Genomic DNA, 25712 nt, shown 5'->3' with positions numbered 1-25712 from the left:
TCACCTGAGAGAACGAGGAAGGGTGGCGGCGTGGAGGTGAGGAGGATGGGGACGTGGCTCGGCTTCTCCGGCGGTTCGGCGGCGGCTCGGCTGCGGTGGGACCTCCCTGTGCAGGTGAGGCGATGCGAGGTGGGGTAGAGAGAGGAACAGCTATGTCGTTCGCCCACCCCCGCTTCTTTCCCTCACTTTCTTGTCGGCCCTGACGAGGCTGAGGGATCCAGGTTTGCGGGCGGTTAAAATGAAAGAAGGAAGAGGCTCCGAAACCGGATCCTGAATCGCCTTCGGCGGCCCACCCTCGCGTGTGATCTCATGACACGGTGCAAGCACACGATTTGAGTGGCAGTGTCCATCAACTTTAGAGCCGGGGGCCTTTTAGACCCATGGGGCTGGAGTCGCTGGACTCCCCCCCCCAAAATAAATAAATAAATAAATAAATAAAATCAATCAATAAATAAATATAACTGACTGACCAGTTGCGTCACAGATAACTTGGCTCTGCCTCCCCTAACATAATGCCTGCCCCCTCAAATAAATCCTGGTTACACCCATGCCTGGACCCATCCAATGTTTTATTGGGCAGGGCCCCTGAAGTGACCTCAGCCCCAGGAGTTGGCTCCTAAGGTGGCGTCATAAAGGTGGCAGTGCTGGACCTGCGTTTGTTGTTGGTTGTTTTGAGTATGGGACCAGAGGGTGGCTGTTAGCGAGTTGGATCCTTCCCCCCTCCCCCCAAAAAAGAGGGGTGGGGTGCCGGCGGCGGCTTCTTCCTCTCCCTCCCTCCTCCCCACCAAATCTCCACCATTTGTTACATCTTTAGCACCAAAGGAATGATAGTGTTTTGCTTCTCTCCCTTCTGCTGGACATGACCTGCCCTGCCTTTTAAAGCAAGCGGCGTTGGGAGTTTGGTAAGTGGACGCCGCTTCAGAATTTCTTCCTTCCAATGGACGAAAAGGATATACACCTTTATGCACCTTGGTCAGGGCTGATGTAAATGGTCTGCTATAACTAGTGTTTTAATGACCATTTCATAAACGCCTTTCCTGGGACTAGATGTTCTCTCCTATATATATAAGTAGTTGGTGCCAGCCACAATCAAGGTCATCAGACCACTCCCTGCGGTCCATAGATGTTTGAATGTGATGCTGAATTGAGCCATAGCTCCAGCACAATCTTTAATCTACCCTTCTTCGTCTTTTATCAGTATTTAGTGAATTAAGTATTATGGAAGTAAGGAATGTGATCTTACTGAGGAATAAGTCTTGCTTGGGAGTACCTGAAAACCTGGAGCTATCTTTGACAGGATTGATGGATCTGAAGTTTTAGTGGCCATCCACTGCTGTTTAACACACTTGGCAGGGCACATGATACACAAATTTGCATGTCTTTACTGTATTTTATATGTATAGATGCCTCTAGGAAATTAAGACAGTGGGTACATTGGGATCTCACCAGCACTATGATCAACCACCCTATCATCAAAGTAAAACAACAAAAGGTTTTTTGGGAAGAGCAAAGAGCAGGAGATCAAGGAGCTGCCCCCGAGTTCCAAAACTCAGGTCCCCAGACCACTCCATAACAACATGGATTTGCAGCATCACATATTCCTGGTTATCGTACAGAACAAAGCCATGCCATACTTTAATAGGTTTATGGTCTATGTAGACCAGAGAAATTTGGAAAGGAAGAGATCAGGGAAATGTTCACTATTGTTGACTGCGAGGAGGAAGTTGCTTGACAAGTAGAGAGCATGAGGTGTTGCATGCAAAAGGAGGAGCACAATAACAAAAGCAATGGAGGTGGGAAAAGTCAAAGGGAGGGAAAGTAACTGATGGTTTGTGTGGAAGAGGAGTGAAAAGACATGGTAACTTGTAAGAATTAGAAGCTTTAATACGTATATGGCTCTAAGGAAGGACATGGTGGTAGAGAAAGATGAGAGAAGCAGGAAGGGCCCTGGGCTTATATGATTCCTTTTCTTCATATTGTTCTTTTGTACACAGCTAGGTTAGTTAATAGGAAATTAAAATAATGTAATCAGTTGTACTTTATTTTATTTAACAACATTTAAATACTGCTTGATTGTAATAAAAAAACCTCTCAGTAAGTAGCCATTTTACTTTTTTGTTTTGAAATGCAGAGTTGGGAATCATCATTTATTGTCCATATAAGAAGATCAAGCAACCATTCCATTAGTGAAAATTAATTGAAGAGTATTTGATATAATTCAAGGGAAATATATTAAAATATTTTTCAGTAGAACCTCTTTACATCTTGATAGATGTTAGCTAGTGCTATGTTTTGGACAAAAAGCAGACCAAGAAAGATGTTTTTCATAAAAAACAATGTAACCTTGAAGAAAGAAGAGTGCGCAGTGCCTAAGGTATTTTCATCTTCTGGTTTCTGGAATTTGAATTCATATTTGGTTCAGCAGTATACTAAGAATGACAGCTAATTTTTATTAATTGATCACACTGCATATATATCTGAGATGCAAAAAGCATATGATGGAAAGTTTGGGATAATTTCTGACTGCTTTCCTATGATTGGTAATAATTGGACCATGAAGGCAACTGGATTTTTTTCCTTATGGGTGTTGGCATCATTGTTTTGCTGTCAACTAATAGCACCTGTGGAACATGAAGATATAGTGAAACATGCAATAAAGCTGCATCGTGGTAGAGGAGTTGCTGTTACACAGAGGAAACAATGGCTTGTAGAAAACTGCAGAAAGCTATCTGGACTCCTGCGTCAAAAGAATGTGGTTCTCAACAAACTAAAAAGTGCAATAAGAGCAGTAGAAAAGGACTCGGCGCTGTCACTTGCAGAAAGAACTTTTCAGGTCCACACATTTGAAATTTTTCAAAAGGAGCTGAATGAAAGTGAAAACTCCGTATTTCAAGCAATCTACGGACTCCAAAGAGCTTTACAAGGTGATTATAAAGATGTTGTGAACATGAAGGAAAGTAGTCGGCAGAGATTGGAAGCTTTGAGGGAAGCAGCAATAAAGGTTAGTTCTCTCTACAGTTGAAAATTTAATGTTGTAAAACTAAAGGATGTCAAGGTAGCTACTGCCTATAGACAGGTTTCAACAAAGTATTAGGTTGGTTTCAACAAACTTGCCAGCTGTGCTTGGTGGAGGAGGGGGAATCACACCCATCACATTACTTTTGAGATAATGCTTTGCTTAGGGCAGGCTTCCTCAACCTTGGCCCTCCAGATGTTTTTGGCTTACAACTCCCATGATCCCTAGCTAGCAGGACCAGTGATCAGGGATGATAGGAATTGTAGTCTCAAAAAATCTGGAGGGCCGAGGTTGAGGAAGCCTGGCTAGGGCAGTATCCAGTGTTAGTTATACTCTGAGTAGACCTATTAAGTCTGTTTATTTCAATGGCTCTATTCTGAATATGATCAACATTGGATATCGCCCTTAGGGCCAAAAGTTGCAAAAAAAGCCAATGCATGTAGAATTTCCCATATTATCAGTGGTCATATTTGGGCTATAGATGCTATGCATCTATGTATGATGCCCAGAGACAGGACAGGAATTCATGACTGATTAGGCAGGCTGCTGCATATCATTTGTTATGCTCATAAGCCTTTGATAGGAGCAGACTTCATTAGCTCTTGACAAGGTGGCCAAAGCCCCTACATTAAATCATCCAGAATTAAAAATCTGTTACTTCCGCTGTTACTGGGCAAGGAGATGCCTTTCTTAAGTAAGGAAGGAAGAAGTGCATGCATGCCCATAAAGGTTGCTATGACAGCAGAGGATATACAATCAGTGAGACTGCTCCTTTGTCAAGGTCATTGTAACTCCTTTTCCAGCAGTGTGGTCATTGGAAGGGGTGATTGCAGAATGACAATAACCACATAATGAAATGAGAAGAGAGATATAGGTTTGCATACCTAGAGAGATGTTATGTTGTACCCCATAGTTCCCCATAAAATCACTGGTGATGTTGAGTAAATTGCTATATATCAGCCTTAAAACATGTATGTCATCATGTACTTCCTGGGTGAAAAGTGGGATATAATTACAGTTAATAAATAATGGCTACTGAAAGGAGTAAACACTCTGCAATGTTGACTGTCATTATAAAATGGACTTTTTAAGGATTTCACTCCAGCTTCATTGAGGATCTAGCTGAAAGGCAATTCAAGGACCTCAGGAAGCTTTGTTTGAAGTACTTGTTCTGCAGCTTTTAAAAAGTTTTTTTTTAAGAACTTGAACAAAATGAAATGTTCATTCTGTGAATTTCAGCTTTCAAAAAATATCTTAGAAATTTTTTTATGAATTCTAACAGGAAGAAACAGAATATGTTGAACTTCTAGCAGCAGAGAAACACCAGGCTGAAGCCCTGAAAAACATGCAGCATCAAAATAAAAGTTTATCCATTCTTGATGAGATTCTTGAAGATGTAAGAAAAGCGGCTGATAGGCTTGAAGAGGAAATAGGAGAGCATGCCTTTGATGACAACAAGTCAGTAAGTTTATCTAGAGAGGGATTTTTATAGCTATTGAATTCTGCTAATTACTATCTTATATAACAATTTATCAAAAGTATTGTTATTAAGTATTTTTATGTTGTGTTCTCCAGTTAAGTGGCATATTGGCAGAATAAATAAGAAGTCTTTCATTTCTTCTTGTTGCAATATAAATTCTGATTTGAGATCCAATGCAATGGGGAGTATTCCAAGACAGCAACTGCAAGTTTTCTTCAGTGGTGAGAGGCAAGAAATACATAGTAGCTTATATGTAACCCACATAACTGTAGAAATTAAAAGTAGCAAAACTAGAAACTTTTAGAATAAAAAATGGCAATGTAACAGATACACAAGATTGATATCGCTGACCTAAAGGTTATTTTAAAGCAATACAAACAATTTATAAAAACTGAAATCCTGGTGTTGTAAGAATAGTCTGGCTTACTGCTACACGTTATATGCAGCAGCTAGGTTGCTCACTGGGGCAAAATGGTTTTAGCATATTAAACCGATCCTGGCTTCCGGGCCCAATTCAAAGTGTTGGTTTTGACCTATAAAGCCGTAAACAGCTCAGGACTGCAATACTTCAAGGACCATCTCTCACCATAAAAACCACTGGAGTGTCATTGGAGAGAGACCAATGGAGGTTTCTTCAGCCACAATCAGAAGGCTTCCAGGGCCAGATCTCTGCCCACAGAGAGGGAGGTCCACACTGTTCTGTGACCTCTGAGGATACCCTCTGAGACCATAGGATTGCTTGCTCATTATTATTATTTCCTTTTAAACTCTGAAAACAAACAAAAATAAATAGATGACAATAATGAAAACCTTTGCTTCCTTGATAGGTGAGGGGAGTGAATTTTGAAGCTGTTTTAAGAGTTGAAGAAGATGAAGCAGATACTAAAAGAAATATTTCAAAACGGGTAGTAGAAGATGATTTGGGTCTAAGCATGCTTATTGATTCCCAAAACAATCAGTACATACTTACTAAGCCCAGAGACTCTACCATTCCACGTGCGGATCACCATTTTATAAAGGTAATGTATGTAAAGAGGGCTGAGCATATTAATAAAACTTAAATTAAAAGTGAGTATTGTCTGTATACTTACATTTCAAAGACAGAAATCTAAACAACAATTATAAACATATTAAAGTTATTTGCCAGTACCAGTTTGTAATTGTGTTATATCCAGGTGTCAGGAACTTTTTATTGCTGTCATATCTTAAAATACTACTGGGTTTTGCCAAATTAAAAATGCTGCTATTGAAACCTGGCAAAAATAATAAATATGAATTTCCTCTATTTCTGAGAATTCAAAATGGTGACGTTAGGTGCTACATTGGACTGCAGTAGCTTGTATGATTATCTCAAGATCCTTCATTCTTTTATTTGAAAGACTGTGAAGCATCTTCTTAGACTTTGCCTTGGATGGTTGTTATAGACATTATTCAACCACAAACTTGTGTTTGCCACCAGGATTACACTCAACAGGAAGATAATTGCCATATACAAAGTAGCTATTTGATATAGATATCACTCTGCCTTAACTGAAAGAGACTTCTAGATAGGCTCCATTATTAAACATGTGAACATTTTTACAGTCCCATTATGTATATAGGAGAAGTCTTGAGTTCTGGTACTAAAAGTGGTATAAAATACTACTATGATCCCTCCATTTGCTTTTAATGTAGAATAAATTCTAGGGTGGATCTATGGCTGCAAGTCAAAGCTCTTTCCCATTACCCACAGTTTTGTGGAAGCTGAGTTTATTTTTGAGTTGCCCTTGACCAGGCATAGGGAACCTCAGCCCTCCAGATGTTTTGGAACTACAATTCCCATCATCCCTGACCACTGGTCCTGTTAGCTAGGGATCATGGGAGTTGTAGTCCCAAAACATCTGGAGGGCTGAGGTTGCCTATGCCTGCCCTTGACACTAAAGGCACCAGGGAAGTCCTTGCTCATATAGGAACTCCTGTGTATGTAAGAGCTTCTGATCTGAGCTCTGTGTGCCATAACTACAGTAGCTGTTCTTATGGAGCTGTACTGGGTTAGTTTTTAGTGACAGCTGGTATAAAAAATGAATTTAGAATTTGTGATCTGATTCTATTCACAGCTATGGGGAAAAAATTAAACCCAAGTAAGAATGTGATATGCCCCATAAATGTCATTCCACCCTGGGCTGCTCATCCAGCTCACAAATGAAATGGAATTGTTGTGAAACCAGTACCAACAAAGGGCAATATTAGTAGTGTTTTTTTCCTAGAGAGAAAGGTGTCGGAATGCACATCCCTCAGAAGTACCCACCTCAGAGATCCTCTTGGGGTGGGGCTGGGAGATCTCTTTGCCAGCCAGAGGCTTGTTGAGGCTGCTCAGCTGAGGCAAGGGGAGCCTTCCACACCACAGCTGATCAGCTTAATGGCCCCCTACCAATGCACCTCTCCAGCTCACCTGAAGTGTGGAGAGGCTTCTGTGCCTCAGCTGACCAGCTTAATGAGCAGCCCCCCATCTATATGTCTTTCTGACTAGTGTGAGCCAGAGCAGCTCAGGGCTTGCTCAGCTGAGGCATGGCTTTCAAACACATCAGCTGTTAACCAGGAGGCTGAAGAGCCTCAGCAAAGCCCTGCTGTGCCTCCAGCTCACGAGGAGACCTTCTCCAGAACCCTCATCTTCAGGCTCTGGGGAGGATGTCCTCATGAGCCGGGGGTGCAATGAGGCTTTGCTGGTCAAGCCTCTCCCCCAACTTCTGGGGCCCAGCTGAGAGGTAACAGAACGCTGTTCTGGTAGGGGGGAAAGCCTTGGATATTAGTATTAGGAGTTACCCAGAACAAATGAAAATCAACACTTATAAGGACTAATGACAAAAATACAGTATTTTTTATTTTTGTCTTTTAAAAAAATGTTGGAATAAGTATTTCCCAACTAATATTAACACAAGCTTTATCTCCATTTCATGTTTCATATGTGTAATGAGTGATACTTTTTAAAATCTCTCTCAAGAGGTTTCACTCTCTTGGAGAAAGAGCAGAGCAGAGGAGCCCAAGGCTTGCTCCTTGTCCCACTCAACTGCAGGTAGTGTTTCAGGAATGTAGTGTTCCATGAAAAGGCCCAGTGATGATCCATGAATCCTCTTCCTTCCTGGATCAGTAGTATGTCCCCTTGCTTTGCATGTTGACATATGTGTGTGGAATGCTTTTATTTTATTTTTGTTTTATTAGGATATTGTCACCATAGGAATGCTATCTTTGCCTTGTGGGTGGTTATGTACAACAATAGGATTACCAACTATGTTTGGATACATTATTTGTGGAGTACTCTTAGGACCATCAGGATTAAACAGCATTAAGGTAAGAGTTTGGAGAGGTTCAATGTTACATAAGCTGATATTAATCTATGCACCAGGGCTCTTCCTTCCTCTCCCCCACCCAGTCCTGTACAGCCCCAAAATCTGCTCCGGAGAGGTAAGTGCATTAAGGGGTTTGTGTATGCTTTCCTTATTGTGGAAGTAAGATGTAAGCAGATATGTATAGCATGACTGGACTTCTAGTTGCTACTTTTGCAGAAGTTGACTATATTTTGAAACAATTAAAGGACTTACCTGTGGCAACTGAATAAACTTGTGTTTTTCAGTCAATTGTGCAAGTAGAGACGTTGGGAGAATTTGGTGTATTCTACACACTGTTCCTCGTAGGCTTGGAGTTTTCCCCGGACAGATTAAGAAAGGTATTGCTCCATAAAATGTATGTGCATCAGCATTGCAAATAATCCAAGAGAAAACCAGCATTTTGGATTGTTCAAATTTGCATGATTTTTTAAAATTGTTGTTTGACTAGACATTTATTAGTACTATTGTTGTTGTTGTTGTTGTTGTTATTCTCTTAACACCTCTTTTTAAAAGACTTCTACAGTTTGCGGAGGGTTATTTTTTTTTAAAATAAACACATGTTCTCCTAGAATACATAGACACAGAGACCTAGTTCTCCCTGAGGTGGCAGATTTGTGTCTGGGTTATACCACTTCAGATGGCAAGTGTGGGCTCAGATGCTCTTCTGTACAAAAGAAAACCCTTGCACGTGGAAAGCTAGCATGTTGGGGAGAACATTGTGCTAGAGCCTTAGTCTGAAATGGGTTGGACTCATATTTAGGGCATGATTGGTCCCCAGGTGCAAAGGCTGCAGCTGCCTAGGAACAAAAAAAACAAAAAAACAGGGCTAGAGACTGAGAGAAGAGAGACTATTGCAACTGCATCATAACTGGGCAAGTTGGAAGAGCAGTAAGGTGGATAGTACAGCAACAGCTCTGAATGGGAAAGTACCTCCAGGGCAGTGCAAGTCTTGAAAGTCTGAAAGTGGGGTTGGCATAGTGGGTGGTGTTAACCTGGCAATTTAATATTGCTCTTCTGCCTGGGTTCTCACTGAGCTGGCAAACCTGTTTGTACCGTTTTTCTTTCTTCTCAATTACTCCTTTTTACATTCTCTTTCCACTGACCTTCCAGCTTGTGCTCAGCTTTTAATTCTTTCCAAGCTTCTTTGCTAGAGCATAGCTGTGTTCATCACAGCCGCTTTAACACTTCGCTGGGTTGTCATTCCACATCTTGCTTTGCCTCTGGACTCCACTTTGGGAGCTGTGAGCTGAAAGAGTCCATCAAGCTACTATAAATAAATTTTATATGGGAACGCTTACATGCTAAAGAGTTATTGCCTTACTAACAGCTTATTTACTGTTTGAACACAAGTTAACAATTTACTCAGTATTGTAGGATTGTTTGTTTGCTGCTTGTAATAATATATATCCTAGCACTTTTTTCAGTTAAACATTGAGGACAAGGGTTGTATTAAGCAGGTGTGAGTTTCCCAGTTCATAATCTATAGCATAATATAATCTATTTGCCAGGGATGGCGAACTCTTCTTTTCTTGGAATTCATATTGTTAAATAGATCCAGAAACAATTACATTTAAGAACAGTTTTGGTTGTCTAAAGAACTCTCAGGATATATATTCTGAAGTTGTATTGCATTAAATTTTAGCATAAAATTTAAAGGATTAATAGTTGCAATGTTGAAATAGTATTATGCTAATCTAAGTGACCATTATTTTCAAAGGTGTGGAAGATAGCATTGCAAGGACCCTGTTACATGACATTCCTGATGATTGCATTTGGCTTACTGTGGGGACACTTGCTACAAATTAGAGCAACACAGAGTGTTTTCATTGCTACTTGTTTATCATTATCAAGCACACCATTGGTATCCAGATTCCTTGCAGGGAGTGCTCGGGGAGATAAAGAAGGTAGGTGGATCCTTAACCTACTGAAGTCTTCCATTTAATCTTAGCCCAGACACATGGGCAAAAAGAATTAACCTTAAAAGGTACTAATGAACTTTTGATTGTTGTAGAAGGGTGCTCTTAACTATCAGTTAACTTCCAGTTAAATAATGAGAGTTTTGCATAGTGATGGTCCTTACCTGAGTTCTTTACCCATTAAGGATCCATTTATTTTTGCCAAATTTTCCAGTTACCCTTAACATTTCATAGTATTCTCCAGTCTGGTACCCTCCAAATGTTTTCGACCACAACTTCCGTCAACCTTTGTAAGAATGGCCAAGGGTCAGGAATTGTGGGAGTTGTAGTCCAAAGTGTCTGGAAGGCTAGATTTGAGATCCAGTGCCTTCCATGCAGTTAATAACTTCTGAAGATTCTATCCCTAGTTTCTCAGCCGATATCTGAGTTAACAGAACTTATCCTGCAGCATGTCTAATCACAGCACTCCATAATGCTTTCTGTGCGAGATAAGTTGGTTTCTATGAAATGCAAGCCTCAAGAGACATGTATGGTAATAGACTTCTAGAAAAGCATACATGCAGGCTTTAGATATAATCTACTGAAAATATAAAAGCTTGAGAATAAGACATCTTCATAGACTCCTGCTAATACATCTACACGTGTAGCTTTATATTTTCAATTGTATTTTGTCATCTGACTGGTATGATGAATGGGCTAATTATGGAACTGAATCATGAGTTCCGCACAGCTGTTGCAGATGAGAACTAGAGGAGTTTTTCTTCCTCTCCCATAATACTACAAACTGAATTGTAGGAGATTCAGGACACCCAATAGGAAACAATTATTTACACAGCACATAGTTAAACTATGGAATTCACTGCCACAAGAGTGTGGATGGTCACCAACTTAGATGGCTTTTAGAGGAAATCAGACAAATTTATGGGGAATAAGACTATAAATTATTACTAGTCATGGAGATATGCTACAGCGCCGGACTTAGGGTGGTGTGAGCAGTTCCCCTGCACAGGGCACTGAGCCAAGTGGGCATAAAATAATAATAATAATAATAGTAATATAAAAACGTTCAAGATCAGTCGTTTGATGTAGCCGCAATGCTCCGTAACCGCTTGACCGATTCTCTTTGAATTTGAACACAACATTCCATGGGTATATGGGAGTGATCTTGTGTACCTGGATTGCAAATATACCACACCTTTCATAGGTAGAAATATGATTTTACATCTAAAAAATTTACCCCCTCCAGTGGACGTTTGAGGGTATAGCACAGTGCACCCGTTTCTATTTTTTTTTTATTAAGATTTTATTGGTTTTCCATATAAACAAAAACACAAAAACAATACACAAATACAACATACAACTTTTTTCAAACAAACCTAAACATAAATGCATCTATAACAAAACGCCAACCTCCCTTTACTTTTACAGATAAAAGGAATTCTTGTTCCAAATCTTCTAAAAAAGACTTCCCCCGTTTTCCCTCCTTTGCTTTCAATACTAATATACTTTGATAACATCCATTTTTAACTTTAAAATCCATTATCCATATCCACTTTTATTGAAATATTCCAATAAATTTCTTTACCTTAATAATCATTCAGATATCTTTAGTTCAAAATCATAAAAACTTAACATCTTGTAATATCACATAATAATTCTTAAATCAATCTTATATTTCTTCTTATTTAAACTGCTGCTGATAATCAATCACATATCTCTTCACTAATTCAAAGTCATATAATCTTAACACGCTATCTTCAGGGTACCATAAAGCCGTCCTAATTAAAATTCTATCATTTTCACCCTATCCCCCTTCTTACCATTTTCCTACACTCTCCCAGGCTCACCCACCAATCATCTTTGCATCTCCCTCCATCCTCCTTGTTCAGTGTCAGCTCACAGTTTATAAACTTCCCCCCTGGGAACCTCGGGGAACACCAACTCTCATCTTCCAGCAACTCCATTTCGTAGTTTGGATTATCTTCCACTTGTGTCTTCAAAAATCTTCTCGCCTTCATCTCTGGACTCCCACTCCAGAGACAGGATGTTACTCTTCCAGCCGAAGCATCAGCCCTGTGTCTCTCACTCCAACAGGGTTTTCCATTTCCTTGGGGTTGCTCAGTCACTTTATTGCATTTCTCCAGTATTTCCTCCAGCTCCCTGGCAAAGTTTACTTCCAGTTTGTCAAAGTTCTCCCAAATCTGACTACTTTTCCTTGATCCATAAAAGATTTCTTTAAAATTAAACCTTATCAAGTCCATTTTCTGATTCATCAGTTCTAATTGTAAAAGGGTTGTCCTTTGTTCCTGGGTAATGCCCGGATCTAAGATCAGTTTAAAAACGAAAGCAAGCATGGTTGAAGAAGACAAAGGGTGTCAAGTGTCAGTAATTTTCCATCTTTAACTGCTAGTTTCCCAGCGCCATTTTCCCCTGAGACAGGGTGCCAATAACAATCCAAAAATCCACAAAAGAGATATTTCCAAAATCTTCAATCCCCTCGCAGGGATTTAATCCATCTCATCTGTCAAAGTACTTCAAAGCAACATTGTATCTAACGGTGCAGCTGCAGCTACTTGAAACTAAGTTATCTTCTCTGCACAACAAAGGAGAGGGACGGGCTTCCTTTTGACATCCCTCCCGGTTGCCAATTGTTAAATTGTAATCCAATTAGTTCCGTACTTACAGCGGCCGGGATTTTTTCTTTTTTCTTTAAATTGACAGGAAATGCTTGGCGCTCAAGTCTGGCGGGATCGCTGCTTTGTTCTCCGGGGGCAGCCGTCTCTTCAGTCCCGTGTCGGATCCCCGCTCGCCCGATTTTCCCCCTTACGAGGGTCAATCGGGAGCGGGGACGACACGTCGGGGACCCACGAGACCACGGTCCACGGGACGCTCTTCCCGTGGCTTTAAGGGGCCCGCGGCGCAGGCACGGTAGCCCCTAAAACCCCTCGGGGAACCGGAGCTCTTCAGCTCCCGTCCGCCATTGACCGGCACCAAACCGGAAGTCCCAGTGCACCCGTTTCTAGCCCCTCCTCCTCTTTTTCGACCAGCATTGCCAGCAGCCAGTAGAAAGACAGATCGCCCTAAGACATTGCCCAACCCGCGCGGACCTGCAAAGCGCCGTCCGCCATTTCCGACCTCAAGTCGCCCACGCGCAGAGTCAAGGCGTGCAAACCGCAAACCGGTAAACCCCCGTCCACAAGTTGCTCCCTACCCTCGCCCACCTACACAGGCAGCGACTTTTACACAGAGTGAGCTTATTGCGTCCTCACCACCCCCTGTGCAGAACCGAGGGCCGAAAACGAAACTTTACCCCATTCCCACTTTCTGCCGCTTCCTCCGTCGTCTCCACACAGCCAGTCCGCCGGAAAACCACGCCTCTGCAATTGCCGCACTCGCCTCACACGTATCCACAGTTGTGGAGCCGAGGCGCACAAACCGTAACCCGCAAAGCCCCCCACCTCAAGTTGCTGCCTCCCCTCGCCCACCTCCACAGGCCGCGACTTTACAACAATGGAAACACCGCCTGTAAAGAGCAAAGGTGGAGAAAAAAGCTGTGGCCGCTATTTCCTCCCTCACCTCGCCCACCTCCACAACCAGGATGCCAAAAAAACAAAACTTACCCAAGTCCTGATTTTGGCTGCTTCCTCCACCGCCTGCACAGAGCCACTCCACCACAAAAACGCGCCTCCTCAATTGGCACACTCACCTCGCACACATCCACAACCATGCCGGCCAGAAAGACAAATTTTACCCGCCGCCTCCCGACTTAAGCCTCCACCGCGTGCACAGAAACAAGCCCGCCCAAAAACGCACGCCATGGCAACACCTTACCCGGCTACACCAGGGGTAGACAACCTAGGGCCCGTGGCCGGATACGGCTCACTCACCTTCTAAGTCCGGCCAATGGACGTCCGGAAATCACCATGTTTTTAAATGACTAGAATGTCCCCTTTTAAATAAAATGCATCTCTGGGTTATTTATGGGGCCTCCCTGCTGTTTTTACATGAGTAGAAGGTGTACTTTTATTTAAAATGGATCTCTAAGTTCTTTATAGGACATAGGAATTCATTTATATTTTTCAGAAAACCTACCCCGTCCCAAGGACTTAGGAATTCATTTATATTTTATCCAAAACATATCCTGTCCCACCACAAACACCTCCAAACTGCACAAAGACAACAACTACAGATCAAAACACACTGCAGACATCCTACACTTCAACAAAATAAGGTATAAAAACTATACATTTCCTCTTTTCCACTATACTTCCTTTTCCAATCCACATTATTAGCCACAGCAACGCGTGGCCGGGTCAGCTAGTATAATATAAAACCATTATTTATGCTGGTACCTACTCAAAGTTAAGCCCTGGTCAGACAGGTGATTGAGTTTCTGCAGCTATGATATAGTGCACTTAAGAGCAAAATGGAAGGCAACAGGGGGGAGGGGACCAAATAAAAATTTAGGGAGCCAAATTTTGTCCTTGCTCAGGGCACCATATGACCAAAATCCACCCCTGTATGCTACCTCCAGGTTCAGAGACAAGACAGCATGCCTCTGAATTTAAGTTGATTGGGAACTACTGGATTTGTAAAATTTTCAAGAATTTTGAAGCCATAAAGAAACCCATACCTTTTGGGGCAGGGTGGACATTTTCAGAGAGAGAAAATGCAGTACTTTTAAAAAGTACTCTTTACATATTGAAAGTCAGTTTGATATGCATAGCTTGGTTTACCATAGAATTATGACTGGTATATTAAAAGTAGATTTTATGAGCTGCCCGGTCCCGCCTAAGTAGGTAGGGCTCATCCTGTTGGGGGTTCCTCCCAGCCCAGCTCCTGGCCATGGCGTACCGTGGGCAGTGCCAGAAGGTGCAGAAAGTGATGGTTCAGCCCATCAACCTCATCTTCAGATACCTACAGAATAGGTCCAGAATTCAGGTGTGGCTGTATGAACAGGTGAACATGAGGATAGAAGGCTGTGTTATTGGATTTGATGAATATATGAACTTGGTTCTGGATGATGCTGAGGATATTCACTCCAAGACAAAATCAAGGAAACAGCTGGGTCGAATCATGTTAAATGGAGACAATATTACTCTTCTACAGAGTGTAACTAGAAATGGCTATTGAGCCTGTTTGGCTTATTATTTTAATCTCTTAACCTATAGAATAAAATATGCAGTGGTTTAATGGTATCACTCCCAATTCTACTATTGGTGTCTGAAGAGTGAAGAATGAAGCCAGTTACTTAATTTGTGCTTGCATAATTTTCAATAACTTTTCTACATTGGTGTTGAACTGTTGTTCTTTATAAATAAAACTTTTTGTTAGTAAAAAAAAAAGTAGGTTTTATTCAGACAATAATTACTCATTTGTTTTTTTAAATCTTTGTTACAAACTGAGTTACAAGCTGCTCAACTGTCAGGAAGTTCATCTTTATGATTTTGCAAGCTTCCGTAGAGCAGGCAAACTTAAGAAAAACTACCAGCATTATTGTGAAACAGATGACTGTTCTGAAAACTATTACGTCTTCTCCAGTCCTCCAGTGTTAAGCAGACATAAAAAGAGCTGAGAAAAAGAGGGGAGGAGGAACAAAACTTACTGAACCCCACGTGAAATTTAGTATTTATTCTTTTAATAAGTTTCAGTTTCTTCATATTTATCATCATATTTATCATGGACATCTAAAAACTGAATGTTTGCCCAAGTTGAAACAAGCTTCTACCCTTTCATATGTCAGTTTATTTCTTGTTTTGGTGTGTTTCAAAACATAGACCAGTTTCTTTCACGTGTTACGGAAGAGGGAGGAATTTGAAGTAGGTAAGAGACAGGAGGTGTCAGAGACTGTATTGTGCATAGAAGGTCTTGCCACTGTGTTGCAGGAAAGTTATGCTTGGCAGAATCCCAGATGCTCTGTCAAATATGTTGGCCCAATAGGTTCTGTACTCTGCAGAAAATAAGCTTTCCTCATCAGGCCCTAAGTGTGCTGCTTGCTTTGTAATGCAGTCAAACACAGAAGCAGTGCAGTCATCACTTACATTTCTGCCCTTGAATCTTGGATCCAGCAGATACAGGTATGCTGCAGCATAAAGTGCATGGCAACAAAATTATGTTGGAACTTGGCTTGTATTTGTATTGTATTGGCTTGTATTTTGGGGCTCAAAATGACCTTCCCATTGATTTGCCATTCAATAATAGATATTCTGAAAGTTGTGCCTTCTTGCACACACTTTCTTAGACACTCATTTTATTTTTCTTTCTGTAATATTTTCACATGTATGAGTTTGGACTGAATAGATATTATATAACAAGTTCATGATAAGTGGCAAATAATTATCAAGGAAACGGACACTATTAATATTGCAGTTATTGAACATATTTAACATCTGCCTCTTTTTTTTAATCTCCCAGGAGATATTGATTACAGCAGTGTTCTGCTTGCAATGTTGGTTATGCAGGATGTACAGCTTGGCTTGTTTATAGCTGTTATGCCAACTCTTATTCAAGCGGGTGTTGGCACTCATTCCAGGTAACAAAGTTCATTTGTTTGCTTTTATTCATTACATTTTTAGCCTGCCTTTCCTCCAAGGATTTCAGGACTGTGTACATGTTATGCTTATTTTCCTTCATGCTGCATGTCTCTTAAAGTGTGAATACAATGAAGTGTTTAATCATACATCTAATAACTAATCTACTGTTGACATTCATGGTACATAATTACTGGCTTTCCATGCTGCTGTTCAGAGGTGCAAATGAATTGGAACTATAAATAAATTTGAGTTTCTATGTCAACTTTCTTTTCATTAGTCCAGCTCCTCTACCTTCAAATTGCTCTTTCAAATGCCCTGAGTTTGATATGTAAGTTCCTGAAGAGGGACTGGCCACAAAATTGGTACATGCTATCATTTGTACATGCATAGGGCTTAGATGTTAAATACATCCTAATACTCTTTATATTGTGACTCAAATGTCAATTTAATTCGGTTCTAAATATTTTAATAGCTCATTTAGTAGCTCATTTTTAGTAGCAGTTTTGAATGGTTCGGTATACCATCTGGATTCAAAATGGTGTCCGGTGGTATCCAAATATAGATTAAATTCAACATGGGCACTGTCATGCCAAATTGGGCAACAGTAACTTCAGTGACGTCCAAATTGGTGCAGGTTATACAGTTCCGTCTGACATCTGGATTCTAAATGACATGTGACAGTATCCAAATGCAGGCCAAAACACACTCCCCATTCTCTGGAACCATCATGCCAAAGTGGGCGGTGATATTTTCTGATCCTTTGGCACTGGTGCGGTGTGGAACATTTTGGTTCACCATCTTGATTCAAAATGGTGGTCAGTGCTAGACATAGACAAAAAACTGGCTCCTCCTCCTCAGGAACTTTCACATGATATCTTGAGGCATTCAAATGCTTAGAGGGCAAACAAGACACACCACTTTCAAAAATATTTATTAGATAAGGCTCAACTTTTATTCTAGCTTAACTGTTCCCCAGATCTGCTTTTCTTTTCTTTTTAAGACCAGGTGTTGCTAACCTGTGGTTCTCCAGAAGCTGTTGGAATCCAACTTCCATCAGACCCCTTCAATGTGGCCAGTGATTAGGAATGATGGGAGTTGTAGTCTAACATTTGCAGGAATTGCAGGTTAGGAAACTGTAAATGACAGATATAGATTTATGCACACATTTTCCCGTTTAATAAGAAAAAATCATTTTAAGAGAGCTTTTAGAATGACACTGAACTGACTTTTTGTTCTTTTCCCCTAGCACCTTCAAGGAAATACTGAGAATATTGATGCTGATTGGACAAATTCTCTTTTCTTTGGCTGCTGCCTTGCTTATATGTCTTGTTTTAAAGACTTATCTAATAGGACCATACTACCGCAAGTTGCATACGGAAAGCAAAGGAAATAAGGAAATTCTAGTTCTGGGAATATCTGCTTTTATGTTTCTTATGTTAATGGTAATTTTTCCAAATATTTCTTTATTTTTAACTTGCACATGATACGGTGATATATTAATTTTGAAAAGAATTTCTGGAGAAAATGTAGATTTCATTCATGGAAGCTGGCTTCATACGTGAATATGTAAATTACATAGAAATTTATGTCAACAAATTTAATAACCATCTTCATAAGTAAGTTTTAAATGAATATTGGACCAGTCAGAAAGCTGGCTGCTCATAAGAATGCTTGTGCATAGCTTAAAATGCTTGTGCATACATAGTCCTTGCTTAAAGTTCCTTTATTGTATAGCTAAAGTTCCACCCATATAGCTGCCATTATTGCAGACATCATGGCCTGCCATCAAAGTTTGTTATCTGGGTCATCTCTGGGAAGTTATGTCAACTTTATGAGAAGGGGATATGTTAAATCTCCTGGTGCCCATTTGGGCCAGTAGGACTGCTGACAGGGAGGTCAACTGCAGGTGGCACTAGAGCCAATGACACGCAGAGCCAACTTCTTTTCTGTTGGGTTCTACAGCTAAGACTAAGGAGGAGGAAGCTGATAAGCAGTGCTCTTCTTCCTGGATTGGCTATAAGATGCCAGGCAGGTGGGGTTGGAAGGTAAATGCAGGGTAGAGGGGAAGAGCCAAATGTTAACTGATTCCATGCAGACTAGTCCTTCCATGCAACCAGGTAGATTGAAGAGATGAGTAATTAAGAGGCATAGAAAGATACAGAATATAAGCAAATACTTTTATGCTTTGACTGGATCTTATGTTCATTTTTACTCTTCAGTTATTTGATATGCATTAGACCAGAAGGTGTATCTAATCGTTTTGCATTGCCTTTGGCCTCCCTTTCTTAGAAAATTATTGTTTTCTCGGTATTTATAACATATTGTCCATTTAGACATTTAGATATTGTCCATCATGCATGTGAGAAAGTGCACTGTTGCTCAGGAAAGCTCATGCCACAATAAACTAGACTTTTAGATGCAGGAAGACTCTTTGTCCTTGCTGCTACAGATTTACACAACAACCTCTCTGTAATATAAAACAAGCTTCTAAAAGCAAAATTCATATACATTTCTTAAAATCAAGTCTGCATGGCCACTTGCAGTTAGATCATTGCATTGCCTAAATACATTAATATGGTAAGTTTCCTTTGTATTTAGTGAGAGATGCTAGTGTGACTAGTTTGGATTTCAAGTGGATTTACTATAGTGAAATTGTGTTTAGGAACTGGGTTAACAGGTAATCAAAGAAGGTAGAGACCATTTTATAACTCACAAAAAGATTACAATTTTAGAAGTCTTAAAATTTCTTATTTCCTCTAACTTTAATTATTGAATTTATAGTGCTTTCATTAAACAAGGATAGTGTTATAAAAGATTTGCATGTAGTATTTAATTTTTAAGCAAGGTGGTTAATGAAAAGTTAATTAATAGACACAAAATAGTAATAAAAATCTTTTTCACCCCCTAACAGATCACAGAGCTATTGGATGTTTCAATGGAATTGGGATGTTTTCTAGCAGGAGCACTTATATCTTCTCAGGGTCATATGGTTACTGAAGAAATTATGTCCTGTATTGAACCAATACGTGACTTTCTTGCCATCATATTCTTTGCATCTATAGGTAACTTATTACAAATATATATAAATGATTATTATTTTCACCAGCATAACAGCCAAAGGGAAAGGAATGTACATTTGTAATAACTAGAATAAATTTCATTTGCATTGTGCTTGTTGGAATTTCAATTGCATTGTGCTTGTGAAGCCTATTGGCATCAGTTGGTGGGTGATGGTGTGAAGGCACAGAATGTTTGAGTACTCTAACTATTCAGGTAGACAAAACTATTGGACTAGACTCCGAAGAACTATGGATCCTCCAAAGTCATTAGGCTTATTCTTGATCTGCAACCACCATGATACACGACAAACTACCTGTGATATTAAAATGACTTTCAAGCAGTTTGTGATATGACATGCGGAACTGTATAAAAAGAAAAAGAATTGAAGAGCTGGATTGATAAAAGTTCCTTATATGAACCTAAGTAGCTCTTTATGTCCCAGAGTGTTTGCAGTTCACATTCTCTGAGGGAAGGGGGAGTTGTTAGTTTAAAACTGAACTGAAACATCACACAGCTCAGGGACTGGAAAGAAGTCCCAATAATTGCAGGAGCGAAGGTGACATGGTATCTAGGAGCAAGGTGGATCAAGAAATTGGAACCTATGTAACATCCCTCAAATCAGCTTCTATACCTGAGGACTGGAAAGTAGCTAATGTACCACCAGTTTTTAAAAAGGGATCCAGGGGAATCTTGGAAATTTGGGCTGGTTAGCTTTATGCATGTCCCAGGAAAACTTGTGGAAAGTATTCTTAAATATAAAATGGCCAATTATATAAAAGCACAAGTTGTTGCTAAAGCAAAACCAGCACGGCTTATGCAAGGGTACATTCCATCTCATTAACCTATAACTTTGAGTGTCAACAAGTACTGTATATAGACATATATGATCCAGTTGCCACAGCGCATCTGAACTTTTAAAATGCTTTTGACAAGGTACCTCATGAAAGACCCCTGAGTAAGCTTAGCAGTCTTTGACTAAAAGGCAAGGTCCTCTTGTGGCTCAGGAACTGGTTAAATAACAGGAAGCAAAGAGTACGAATATATGGGTAGTTGTCCTGATCAAGGAATGTAGGAAGTGGAGTCCTCCCAAGGATCTGTATTGGGCCATGTTCACAAGCAATGAAGAGTTAGAGGTGAGCAGTGAGGTGGCCAAGTTTGCTGATGATTCAACACTGTTTGAGGTTGGTTCAAAGGGATTGTGAAATGCTTCAAAGGGCTCTCTTTAATGAGCGAATGGGTGGCAAAATGGCAAATGCAATTCAATATAAACAAGTGTGAAGTGATGCATGTAGGGTCAAAAATATATTAATTTCACATATGCGTTCATGAAGTTTGTGCTGGCAGTAAGTGACCAAAAGTGAGACCTTGGGTCATAGTTGATAGCTCAGTGGAGATAGTCACCTAGTAACATTACTGAAAGGATTTTTATTTTTTACCTAATTCAGGAACAACCAGCTAGTAAGCATCACCATTACGCTTTAGAGACAGATTCTATAGCAGACTCTAGGCTAAAATACTGCATCTGGTGGATGGCACTTCCACCTTAATTATGCAACCTCTCTAATATTGTGGGTAAAATGAAAACATCTAAAATATTATTCTTTAATATGGCATGCTTAACTCAACAATAAGCTTTAAGAAAGATTCCTGTCAATATTTCATCACTGCTCTTTTATAAATATTGCAATTTTTAGAAAAAAAAGTCACAATAGTGGTAAGATGCTTCTTTTTCTCTTGCAGGCCTTCATGTTTTCCCTACATTTGTAATATATGAACTCACAGTCTTGCTGTCCCTTACACTTTCAGTGGTAATAATGAAGGTATATATATTCAGTACTTTAGAATAAAATTGAATAAAGTTGATATTTTGTATTAGGTTACTATGGTGACTGCAACCCCACTCCCTGCAACTGGTATTCTGTGGCTTAAGAATGCTAGATGAAGGACACAACCGATGATTTTTTCCCCCAGGAACCTAACCACAGGTTTCTATTTTACAATGCAATCCTATCCATGTCTACTCAAAAGTTCTATTGAATTCAGTGGGGCTTACTCCCAGTTTTGTGAGATTAGGACTGCAGTCTTGGCTCCGGTTCAGGCTGCTGAATGCAGATTGTGGGAATGCAGCAGTAATTTATTAATCATTACTACAGTGGTACCTCGTGTTACATATTTAATCTGTTCCGGAGGTCCGTTCGTAACCGGAGGTCCGTTCGTAACCGGAAACCGCTCTTAACATGAGGCATGCTTTCGCTAATGGCACCTCCTGTTGCTGCCGCGCCACCGGAGCGCAACTTCCGCTTGCATCCCAGGGCAAAGTTCGCAACAAGGGGCATCTACTTCCAGGTTAGCGGAGCGCATAACCCAAAGCATTTTGTAAGGGGGGCGGTACGTAACACGAGGTACCACTGTGTCTGTATTAGTCAAAGAAACAACAACAGTAAGACATCAGTGTGAGATATATAGGCTGAAATTCTATATTAAACAATTTAATACAGTCATACCTCTGCTTACGAATGCTTTAGGTTGCGTTCGTCCCGGGATACGAATGCGCCGAACCCAGAAGTACCAGAATGGGTTACTTCCGGGTTTGGAAATTTGCGCATGCGCAGACGCACAAAATGACGTCATGCGCAGAAGCATCGAATCACGTCGCGCACATGCGCAGACATGGCACTTCAGGTTGCGGACCTTTCAGGTTGCGAACAGGGCTCCGGAATGGATTCCGTTCGTAACCAGAGGTACCACTGTATTTTAAAAGTTATCAGATTCAGTTATCAGAACAATTGCCCAATTACAGAAGATTACTCAGATAAAATGTCAGCAATGACAGCAGGAAAACTAGCAACTAAATGTCTGGGAGCAGAGAAATATATTCATGTAGTACTGAAAAGATATCTGAATCGGTGCCAGGCAAGCCTCCCTAATATATTATGCTTAATATATTGTTTTGATCTCTAATGTTAGTATAAAGCACTAGATTGGCTTAAAATATACAAAGAGAAGCTATATTTAATCCCATCAGAAGTGTACAAACTGCTTAAAGAATTGCAACTCACAAGTCTGTAAGCTTTTTCTCTTATTTCATAAACATTTGTAGAAGTTTTTTTTTTTTTTTACCAGACTGAAACTTTTCCAGAACTATAAAATTTAAGCAGGCATTCTAAGTTAAAGCCCATGTTTATTGAAATTAATGAGAATAATTGTGTCCAGTTCTTTTAGGAGTTGTTCCACTTAAGCAACAACTTTCTTATGAAGTCTTCACTACTGCAGCCACCAGCATTGCAAAAAGCTTCTCCTGGGAGCTGGAATGTGGTGCAGAAGTTGCAGTGGAATGGGAAAATTTGTTTAGAATCTCCCCACTCACACTCCCATATCCCCTGTACCACATTCCTGGTCTCACCTGTGGGATGCCTTGCCCTTCAGCAGAGGCTCTGGAAGGCACAGTGTGTCTGCAGTGGAAAAAGACAGCCTTATTGTGTGAGCAGCTTTCTCATTGTTACAAAGCTGAGATACAACCCTAAACACTTCAAATTTAATCTAGTATGCTGTGTAAAGATTACCTAGATTACAATCTGATCTGTTCTGCTTTGCTAATCAGTATAAACTAGATAACTGTGGTTAATTAAATAACTTCTTAACCTTATTTTATTTTAAGCAGCGTAAACGTTCCTGTTTTTTCCACTGCATTGTTAAAAACATTCTCTCTCAGTTTTTCCTGGCAGTGCTTGTCCTTTCTATGATTCTTCCAAAGAGCAGTCAGTACATCAAATGGATTGTATCTGCAGGCTTGGCTCAAGTCAGTGAATTTTCCTTTGTCTTGGGAAGTAGAGCACGCAGAACGGGTATAATTTCTCGAGAGGTAAGCTATGACATCATAAAGCCATTTCACGGAGAGCCAGGCTGGTGGTGAGGAGAGACCACAGTTCAAATCCCCACACAGCCATAAAGCCATTTCACATGTAATAAAACCAATATGGTAAAATGGTTAACTTAAGTGATGCTGAGACTTTTATATACGCAGTTGTGGGTAGCTTCTTTAAGCTTTTTTTTCCTTTTTAAACAGAAACAGCTTTGGAGTCTTAATGCTTCATTAGTAAAAGAAAGAGAGGGGGAAGAGCTGGTTAACGTTTTACCTCCATTCTAGTTCCTTTTCAAACCCACCCAGCTGTTTTCCCCCCTTGCAAAATAGTGGTAGGCCTGCATTCCCCAGCCATGGGTAGAAACAAAAACTTCAGAAGGGAGAAGAGATTCTAGCTACTGCATTTGCTTTAACTTGCTTTACCAAGGCTGTTTGGGGGTTCAATCTTCTTTAATGGGAAATTTGCACAAAAGTTTCATTAGGCCATGTCAAATACATGTGTTCCAAAAGCTGGACTCCACCAGCCTCAACTTCTAGTAGTATTTTAGCTGTAGATTGACAAATATTAAAGGGCATGTTGGATGGGTAATAATTAAAGGAATAAGAAGGCGTGGCTTGCCATAAAATGTTGCTTGTTGCATATTGAGTTTGATTGTGCTATCTTCCAAGTCCTGGTAATAGAACAATAATGACAATCCTTTTATTTTTAAGCACTGTGTGGTGATCTACTTGTGGGATAGAATAAGTATCTGTTGCATAAGTGGGGTGGTGGATTACGTTGTCTCTAGTTGCCATTGTCTTAGTTACCTTCATGCTGTAGCATCAGAAGCAGCCTAATGTTTTTGTGGGTGGAAAGCCTAAGGCTGGGTCCCAGACTGATGAAGAGGACTGCTGAGACCTTAAGAGTTTTCATTCTGAGGTCCGTAAGCAACCTCTGGTAAATGAAACTATATTAATAATGCTTGCAGATAATGGGCAACCCAGTGGAGCAGTTTCAGAGTCACTTGTTAAAAAAGGCATTAAAAAATATAGGGTGAAGACTATCAGATGCCCTGTTACACTGCTGTACTATCTTCATTACTCCAGTAATATTTACTTCTTCATCTGATCTCTCAAACGCTCTTGTTGATGTTGATCTATCTGTGCGTTTGGGTAGGTAAAGATGTCATGGCTTCTCCAGATGGAACTTTTATGACCTGCTAGTTCTGAGTATTATTTTAGTACAAGAAAAATTTCCATGCATTTAATTGATGCCTTTAAAAAGTATCGTGGCAAAATTATTCAAAGGCTGCATCACGGCAGATGTCATGATTTTGGGGAGGGAAATGGATTAAGACTATCACAAGTGTGCAAATATAATTGCGTCATATCATGTGCTTTGCATGCATAGGAGCATGGCTGGGAAAGACCTTTGCCCAAGACCCTAGCCTAGAGCCACTGTCAGAATAGAAGACACTGGCCTTGGTGGAAGGATATCTTTGAATGCTTTAGTGGGTTTCTGCTAATATTGTTTTTCTTCACAGAAATAACACATTTTGCTTCCCAATTTTTAGGTCTACCTCCTTATATTGAGTGTGACTACTCTAAGCCAGTTGCTCGCACCAGCACTCTGGAGAGCTGCGATTATGAAATGCGTACCAAGATCTGAGAGACGATTAAGTTGCTAAAGTTACTTAGTACAAATCTTTCATGAAGAAAGCATATTTATAATCAACAAATGTAGAATTTTCCACACTACATAGCCTGAATTTTGGAGGAAGAGCCTGTGTGTCGTCGTCCCCCCAAAAAGCTTTATTTCTTTTACAAAAAGTCTTCAATTCCAATAACTGACTGGTGTGCCTTTTTGTGATAACCAGGCAGAATCCAGCACTGCATAAGAAAGACACTGATCACACAATGGGACTTCACCAACCTTTCTTTCCCCCTATGCTCCTCCCAATCAGTCCTTGAGCATCCCCAACTCTGTGGAGCAGATTTTGAGATACACAGGGGCCTGCGGGAGAGGAAAGTGAAGTCCCATAGTGTGAACAGAAGTCTATTCCACTTGCACATGTGTAGTGCTAGATACAACCTGTTATTTACAGTCAGTGTAGTAAGTTTAATTAACATTTATAGTGCCTGTGGCACTGTTAAAGAACTATGTAATAAGTTAGTATCCAAATCTAACGGCCACAATACATATATATTTTCAGTGCTATACAAACTTTAACTTTTTTCATTCAAATATAAGCTTGAAAACTGCTACAGCTATCAAAGGACTGAAAGTTAATATGCCTAAATTTACACTTAATTGATGCATTTTAAATAATGTAGTTATTTGTAACATTGATCTGTCTCATACATTTTTTGACAAAAATGTTTGTTGTGATCAGAAATGACTTTTTAGTATGAATAGCAAGAATTTATTGTGTTGATCATGTTAATAGTTCAAAACCAAAACATAGACATTGAAACTAAATTAAAACTATTTTTGGAAGATA

The 25712-nt window shown here is 40.1% G+C and overlaps 2 protein-coding genes across 2 annotated transcripts; both read left to right on the top strand.

The window, feature by feature from the left end:
* Window positions 1-72: 72 nt before the first annotated feature.
* TMCO3 (transmembrane and coiled-coil domains 3) lies at window positions 73-25712 on the top strand. The gene is made up of 13 exons (XM_033147714.1): window positions 73-114; window positions 2132-3001; window positions 4299-4478; window positions 5324-5515; window positions 7695-7823; window positions 8107-8199; window positions 9579-9765; window positions 16192-16309; window positions 17557-17752; window positions 19222-19372; window positions 21111-21190; window positions 23083-23232; window positions 24786-25712. The coding sequence occupies exons 2-13, from the start codon at window positions 2483-2485 to the stop codon at window positions 24897-24899; spliced, it is 2109 nt and encodes a 702-aa protein (XP_033003605.1). The 5' UTR covers window positions 73-114; window positions 2132-2482; the 3' UTR covers window positions 24900-25712.
* On the top strand, window positions 14604-14910 carry LOC117045008 (small nuclear ribonucleoprotein E). The gene has a single exon (XM_033145799.1). The coding sequence runs from the start codon at window positions 14623-14625 to the stop codon at window positions 14908-14910; it is 288 nt and encodes a 95-aa protein (XP_033001690.1). The 5' UTR covers window positions 14604-14622.

Source organism: Lacerta agilis, chromosome 4, assembly GCF_009819535.1.
Source record: "Lacerta agilis isolate rLacAgi1 chromosome 4, rLacAgi1.pri, whole genome shotgun sequence".
NCBI classification, from domain to species: domain Eukaryota; kingdom Metazoa; phylum Chordata; class Lepidosauria; order Squamata; family Lacertidae; genus Lacerta; species Lacerta agilis.
The sequence above is the reverse complement of the archived record's forward strand: the minus strand, read 5'-3'. Positions and strand labels throughout refer to the sequence as shown.

Coding starts and splice junctions, on each gene's coding strand:
- TMCO3 (XM_033147714.1), top strand. CDS start 2,483: ATGCAAAAAGCATATGATGGAAAGTTTGGGATAATTTCTGACTGCTTT. Junction 8,200..9,578: donor CCCCGGACAGATTAAGAAAG/GTATTGCTCCAT, acceptor TTATTTTCAAAG/GTGTGGAAGATAGCATTGCA. Junction 17,753..19,221: donor TTATGTTTCTTATGTTAATG/GTAATTTTTCCA, acceptor ACCCCCTAACAG/ATCACAGAGCTATTGGATGT.
- LOC117045008 (XM_033145799.1), top strand. CDS start 14,623: ATGGCGTACCGTGGGCAGTGCCAGAAGGTGCAGAAAGTGATGGTTCAG.